Below are 8,219 nucleotides of genomic sequence, written 5' to 3'. Positions count from 1 at the left end.
GAGCCGAGGCTGGGCGCTTGTCTCAGCAGCTCAGTTCAGTTCAGTTCAAGTCGATGTTTGCTGCGGAACGGTTGGGTCTGAATAAGCAAGCGCGTGTGGCTCCCAAAACTCTGTACATATGTGTGCGTGTGCGTGCGTGCGCGCGTGTGTGTGTGTGTGGCCAAAATCGTTACACGATACAAGAAATGAAATGAAATAAAATTGAATGTGCGCAAAAATAAATGTAAAAATGCTAACAAAGCACGATCAACATAAAGAAAATAATGATGATGAGTTTAAATGTGTAACGCATGAAAATCAATGCAAACTTAAGAGGCGCACCTCGCTCTACAGAGATTAGTACCAAACGGCGACGACGACGTCGACGTCGCAGTCGACAGCAGCAGCAGCTTCGTGTGCGTGTGTAAAAATATTTTTTTTTTATTTTGGACTGATTCTGATTGCGGGCCACGCGAACGAGAGGACGAAGGACGAAGCAGTAGAAATATGTGTAGACGACGTAACGACAAACGAAAACGAAAACGCGATGAAAATTAAAGCGCTGCGTGGCAAAAAAGCTAAACAACAAAAGTAAAAAAAGTAAAAGTGAAAAGCGACAAAATAAAGCGCAGCTAATTAAGCTAAAACATGAAAATAGAGCACAAAATAAAATAAACTCAAAAAAGTAAAATAAATAAAAATCAAAATGCAGTGCAAACAGGCAATGCTGCTGACGCTGACGCTGGCGTTGACGCTGCCGCAGCTGAGTCTAAGCAGTCGCTATAAAATGTACGCAAATGCGCATGGAGCGGGGGGCAACAAAGCGGCGCAGCAGCAGAATGAAGTGTATGCTATAGTCGATAGTCAGCCAATGACTGAGGATGTATATCAAGGCGCTTCACAGCCGCCGCACTACGCAGCCGAAGTGAGCAGCTGCCAAACTGTGTGCGCGTGCAAATGGAAAGGCGGCAAGCAAACCGTGGAATGCATAGACGGACAGCTGATCAAAATTCCGGAGCGCATAGATGCGAGCACGCAAGTTTTGGATATGAGCGGCAACAAGTTGCAAACGCTAAGCAATGAGCAATTTATACGCTCGAATTTGCTAAATTTGCAAAAATTATATTTACGCAATTGCAAAATAGGCGAAATAGAGCGTGAAACATTTAAGGGATTAACCAATTTAGTGGAGCTGGATTTGTCACATAATTTGCTAGTGAGTGTGCCGAGCTTAGCGCTAAGCTATATATCATCGCTGCGTGAGCTAACACTAGCTTCCAATCATATACACAAGATCGATAGTCGCGCATTTGCCAACACGCCAGCGTTGCATAAACTCGATTTAAGTCACTGCGATATACAAAGTGTAAGCGCGCAGGCATTCAGCGGTTTACAAGCGCTGAATACGCTGCGTTTGAATGGCAACAAGTTGTCAGAGTTGCTGCCGAAAACTATCGAAACGCTGAGTCGCCTACACGGCATTGAGCTGCATGATAATCCATGGCTATGCGACTGCCGACTGCGCGATGCAAAGTTGTGGCTTATGCAGCGCAATATACCGCATCCGGTGGCGCCAGTGTGCGCAGGCGGACCCGAGCGCATACTCGATCGCAGCTTTGGAGAGCTCCATGTGGATGATTTTGCGTGCAAGCCCGAAATGCTGCCCATTAGTCATTATGTGGAAACGTCGCTGGGTGAAAATGCTTCGATTACTTGCCGCGCCAGCGCTGTGCCCGCTGCTTCAATACACTGGTATTGGAATGGACGTCTGCTGGCCAACAATTCAGCGTTTAGCGCTTATCAGCGCGTGCATATGCATGAGCAGCTCGAAGCTGGCGGCTTTGAAAAGCGCTCCAAACTGCTGTTAACCAATGCGCAGGAATCGGACTCCAGCGAATTTTATTGCGTTGCTGAGAATCGCGCAGGCAGCGCTGAGGCAAACTTTACGCTGCATGTGAGCATGAGAGCTGCGGGCATGGCCAGCCTTGGCAGCGGACAAATTGTGGGTCTAAGCGCTGCTTTAGTAGCACTTATAGTGTTCGCTCTAGCCGCCATCATGTGCCTGCTGCTGCGCGTTAAGCGTCAACCCTACGTGGATAGCAAAACGCCCAATCATTTGGAGGTCATCGGCTCAGCGCAGCAGCAGCTCAAAACGCAAGTGGTCAGCACTAATGGCAGCATTGTTATAGCCAATGGCGCTGTGGCCAATTGCATTGATGCGCCCAGCGCAGTCGACGCTGCCGCTGGCAGTTTGGAACGCGCTGCTGGCAGCGCTGCTACCTTTACCGCTGCGCGCTGCTAATCCAGTGCAGAAGCCACCACGTCTTACTGACCTGCCTTATGCCACACACTGCTATGAAAACGCTGGCAGCGTTTTGTCCACCGCCGCCTGCTTCATCTCGCCCAGCGGCAGCAATAATCCTGATCTCATCAACGACACCAAACGCGATGACTTTGAGCTAGCGCCGCCTGCGCCCGCTTTAGGCAGCGGTGAATACAGTCGCTGTGATTCGCTGTATCCTTCGGGTCTTTGGGCACAAACTGGCGGCAGCGCCGATGAGCTGTTCAGCAAACGCTTCAATGATAAAACCCCCATTATGGACTCTGCTCAGCTTTACGATCTGCACGAGCGCAGCGATTATTTTAGCAAAACTTTTCCGCGCTCTCACTGCGCCGCCAGCGGCAGCACCACAACAACAACCACACAGCTTAGCAGCGCCGGCAGCTCGGGCGGCTATCCACAGGACTATGGACTGCCGCTTGTGCCTGGCGCCGAGCATCAGCACAATCATTTGCATCCGCTGCAGCAGCTGCAGCAGCAGCTCAGCTCAACGCTCAATCACAGCGAGAGTCCGCACTTTAGCAGTCGCACGCTGCCACGCCTACATGATGCTGGAGGCGGCGGCGGCGGCGGCTCAAGCAGCGCCTCAGCCAGTTCATCGCCCACGCCCGCATTTGCTCATGTGGCTGCACCCAGTTCCAGTTCCTCCTCCGCCGCCTGCTCCATTCTACCCAATGGCCAACCGGTTAATGCCAAAACAATACGCGTTTGGCAAAAAGGGGGCGTGCCCGTGCTGCCGCCCGTCACTGCGCTGAAGCGCGCGCTCATCAGCAGCAGTCGCAATTCACCGGACGAGGGCTACCAGGAGGGCTGCGGCACCGATGTCTAAGCTGCAAGCAAACTGAAACTGTACTGACTGAACTGCTCGGCGAGACAAGTGTTGGTTAAGCATGTGATAGTGTTAGTTAATGGCGCATATAAAGAGCAAGTTGATAATAATAAATTCCAAGAGTTAAAAGACGAAACGACGAGTAGCGAAAGTAAAGACGGCACTCAAAAGCTAAAACATAAACTAAAGTATACTTGTAGTTATTACAAAATATAACGGTACCCCAATTCTATATAATAAGCTAACATAACTGTATATACCAAAAGCTATAGTAAGCGCAGCAAATTACAGCAAAAAGGCAACACTCACTACAATAAGTATGCAGACTAGAGTGGTGCGATTTGATAGCTAAACTTAACTTAAAAAAAAAAACTGAAATTAAATTAAAAATTTTGCTTTATTTAATAGCTAAATAAATAATAAATTTAATTTTAAAAAAAACTGAAATTATATTAAAAATTTTGCTTACATTTTGATAGCTAAATGAATAATAAATTTAATTTAAAAAAAAACTGAAATTAAATTAAAAATTTTGGCTATATTTATTATTTAATTAGTAAAATTGCAACAATATTCAAAACTTGAAATTTTATGTTAAAAAATTCATTTATTTTATTTTTTTTGGTTTTTAACTATCAAATCGAACCACCCTAATACACACACATAGCTAAAAAAAAAAAAACAATAAACTTCCTCAGCCTCAAATATCAAGTCTAAGCATAACTAACTTTAAAGCTAACTGTAAACTGTAAATGTGTGTGTGCGCATAAAAAAAAAATATATATTAAATATAAATACATAAGCTTATGTCAAATGTTTGCGAGCTCAACTAAATTAATTAAAAACAATTGTAATATGTAAATAGGCAGCCAAATACTTAAAATCCAATTTGATTACGAAGCAATTGAAAATTTAATTTTGACATGAGTACAACGTTTTGCTAATCACTTGACTATTAATTGAAATTCTTAAGCTGCAAAAGTCTTGACTAAAATAATTTATTTACATTTCATTTGCAATTGACAAGCAGCAACAATAACAAGTTGACCCAGTTTTGAGTTTGAGTAATAAGTAAAAACTAAAAGCGACTGTATGTAAATTTAAATGTAAATTTAAAAATAAAAAAAATTCATACGTAAATAAATGAAACACACACACATACATATATGTAAATGCCAGCTGCAACTCAAGTACACACACACACACACATAGACACTTTGACAATTTAAATGTAACCACAGTTATTAATTGCCTGTACTAACTAAGCCTAAACAACAACAAAATTAAGCAACTAGTTGTTATAATAATTAAATTTAAGGTAAACCAAAGACTTTTTTCTTTGCATCTAAAACTGGAATAAACAAATGCAGAAAATAAAATTAATTTATGTTTCGACAACTTACTGTATTATTGTATAAATAAAAACAACTAAACATAACTATAATTAATAACTATAATTAAATATATGATAATAGTGTAAACTTAAGTTGAAAGAGCATTGAGCATTGAGCAGGCAAACTGAATGAGCAGAACAAAAAGCAAAGTAAATATATATCTAAAAAAAATATATATATATATATACAAAATGAAAGTACAAAGCGTTGTCATTACCAACCCAACCACCCACTCAGGTAGGTATAAAATACAAATATGCAACCTGCACTGGACAGCAGCAAAGGGCGTGACCCAATTAAAGCGACAGAGACAGCATTAGAGTGTGTGTGTGCGAGGGAGAGAGCAAGAGATTTGTGCAGAGACAATTGTTTGGCCGAAAAGCTGAAAGCTGAAAGCTGCTGCTGCCATTTGCTTTTGTTGTTAACCATTACAGCATTTGGCATATTAGGGCCAATTGTCTAATCGCCAATTATGCATTTAAATCCGCCCAGCACATTGCAAGCCAACCACCCACCCACCCACAACTACATAAATCGATTGGCGTAATCAGCAGCAAATGCTCGCATTAACTAAAGCACAACGAGCCGAGCGCAAAATACACTTGTTAACAAAATAACTAAAACCGCAATTTGTTGCTCATTTATTATTTATAGCTAGTCAAGCCCATAGCAGCGTTTATTTATTTTTATTACCATAAGCTATATACACTATATTCTATATGCTCATTTAGCTATCAACATTTTTCTTTAATTTATTGTAATTTTATATTTTTTACTACAGCAGTTGCAACTTTTTCAAATTCATTGCAGTTTTAGTTTTTATTTTGCAGCTTCGTGTAAGTTTTTAATTTTATTTACATTTTTGCCAGTTCTTAGCTTAATTTTTAAAGTCAGCTGCACTTTCTGCAATTAATTTTAATATAAATTTTGTTGCACAACAGCAAAGGAACAAAACTTCTCAAACCTCTTTATGTTCTTTAGTCTAAGCACTAAATTTACTCGCACATATTTATATTCACATAGTATATTAATTATTTTATTGCATTTTCATTTAACAATTTATTCGCTATAATTACAGCAATAATGCTAAAAATTATTTTAAAATTTTTTAAACTATTAAAATTTTTATTTTTGAGTAGAAATAATTTGGCATTCATTTTTAAACCAAGTTTTATTAAGCTATACATTTTTATACAGTTCTAAAACTCGTATATTTTTTTTTTAACATTTAGTATTTTCTTAGCTGACTCACTTACACTTATTAAAAATTATTTTTAGATTTTTGAAACTATTAAAATTGTGTTTTGTTGAGCTATAATAAATAAGAAATAATTTGGCATTAATTTTTAAACCAGGTTTTATTTAGCTATACATTTTTTTTAATAATTTTAAAAGACTTGAAAAAACTTTTATATTTTTTTAATATCTTATCTTACTTAAGCCTTTATATATTTTTTAACATTATATTTTCTTAGCTTACTAATTAAAAATTATTTTTAGATTTTTTAAACTATTAAAATTGTTGTAATTTTTGAGCTATAATTTTATAATAATTTGGCAATTTTTATGCCAAGATTTATTTAGCTATAGTACAGCTAAACTTTTTTATATATTTTTAACATTTAGTATTTTCTTAGCTTACTCACTTACACTTATTAAAAATTATTTTTAGATTTTTTAAACTATTAAAATTGCGATTTTTGAGCTTTATTTTTGAATATATAAGAAATAATTTGGCATTAATTTTTATGCCAAGATTTATTTAGCTAAAGTACAGCTTAAATTTTTAAATATTTTTTTAGCATTTAGTATTTCGTAGCTTACACTTTTATAGTTCTTTTTTAACATTTAGTATTTTTTAAAATTTTTTTATAATAATCTAAACTTATATAAGCTCTTAGCTTGCTTTTTAATTTATTAATGCACATTTACATAAATTCGTATATTTATAAAGCTAAGGGCATGAACTTTGGGCTAAATTCGTGGCTTATAAATATTTAATTTTGTTTTTAATTTGATTTTTGTTTAATTGTGTATTCCCCAGTGAGCATTTGTGGCCTTGCCAGAGCGAGAGACACGCTGAGTGGGGTGGGGGGTGCTGGCGGTGGCAAAGCCAACTTTAATGCCAGTCAGATATGCGGCGTGTGCCGTGTGCTGTTGTTGGTCGTTGCCAATTCACAATTTGCTGCTGCACATGTTTGGCATGCGTGGAAGCCCCCAAAGGCAGCAGCGCCGGCGAGTGGGTGGCTGGGTGGAGTGGGAGTAATAAATACAGCCAGGCGTACAACGTCTAGTTAGAGATTATATCATGGCGTGCTTAGGTTTAACTGTCTGCCCAGCCAACCCACCCAAGCTGACATGAGGCTCGTCGTCGTCAATTCCATATCCCGCGCCTTATTGACGACGCGCAAAGTTTGCCAACTAAACAAGTTTTGTGCCTCAAATGAAATTTAGGTTGCAACTGAAGCCTAACAAAAGCTAAACAAAACAAAAAGCTTTAGCAAAGCAACAACAACGACGAGGGGAGAGAAAAAAAAATTAGAACTTTTGCTGCTGCTGCTGCTGAACGAAAGTGAATTTTATTTGTTCAACTTTATTACGTATACGTGCTGTTGTGCCGCCTGTGCAAATAACCGAAATGCAAAATTGTGTGCCACGCCTACTCTCTGTCTGATCTTTGAAGACAACGCGAACAGGTGCGCTGAACTTTTATGTTGCACTGCGGTCTGTTTAACGATGCTGCCGCCCAACCCACCCCCAAGAACAACAACAACATACTGAAATTTATAAAAATATATATGCGTGTGTGCGTGTGTGTGCACACAGAAAACTCTCATATATGCCTAAGCTAACAGACCGTAAATATTGTTGAAAACGGCAGTTTATTTTTGGGCCACATCATTCAATAGCAGCAGCAGGACAGCAGCAGCAGCAAGGACAACAGCCTCGCTACACGCTGATGGATGTAGCCAGCAACAACAAAGCGACAGCTGCTTACAGGTAAAAACATACACGAGCAAACACACAGAGCTAGAGAGACAGAGAGAGAGAGAGAGAGATAGAGCGAGAGCTTGAAAACGATGCAAAGAATAATGTTAAAGGCTTTTGCCTGCGGCCGCAAAGCAAGCGCCATGTTAAATAAGAATCAACAAAAATTCAACATGCTTAGCAGTCCAAGCTACTAATAGAAAGAGTGAGATAGCAATAGAGTCGCACATTTTTTTAGCTACCAACTTGAATTTGCCTGCAATTCAACTTTCCGACTTTAAATCATTAAAGCTGCCGCCTGCCCTCTTATGCTTGCGCGTGTGCAAGCGAGACAGCACTATACTTATAGTACACATGCATAACAGTCGGCACACACGCAGCCATAAACAGCAGCAACTCAACAAAGAGTTGTCTGTGCCGCAGCCAACAGTGCGTATGTGTGTTGTCGTCCCTTTAGCGTCTTCAGAGCATTTAATGGCCTCATTAATTTTCTATGCTTGGCCTTAAATTATTTTAGTAGACTGAGCGTCGTCGTCGTTGTTGCCTCAGCAATTCCATTAACTTGGCTCTCAGGACAGTTAGCAAGACTTATAGCGTGGCTGGCGCAGTCAATGCCAAGTGCTGAGTGCTTAGCACACATTTAATTTACATAAACTTAATTGTTTTATTTAATCAATAAAAACGTACG

General features: G+C 39.5%; 1 protein-coding gene across 1 annotated transcript; it reads left to right on the top strand.

Annotated features, from left to right (window-relative positions):
- The first annotated feature begins 216 nt into the window (after nucleotides 1-216).
- Nucleotides 217-3,173, top strand: LOC108606783. The gene is given in 2 exon segments (XM_033294876.1): nucleotides 217-2,262; nucleotides 2,264-3,173. Coding segments are annotated over 2 exon segments (2,463 nt in total). The 5' UTR covers nucleotides 217-685; the 3' UTR covers nucleotides 3,150-3,173.
- Nucleotides 3,174-8,219: the final 5,046 nt, after the last annotated feature.

Source organism: Drosophila busckii, chromosome 2L, assembly GCF_011750605.1.
Source record: "Drosophila busckii strain San Diego stock center, stock number 13000-0081.31 chromosome 2L, ASM1175060v1, whole genome shotgun sequence".
NCBI classification, from domain to species: Eukaryota; Metazoa; Arthropoda; class Insecta; order Diptera; family Drosophilidae; genus Drosophila; species Drosophila busckii.
The sequence above is the reverse complement of the archived record's forward strand: the minus strand, read 5'-3'. Positions and strand labels throughout refer to the sequence as shown.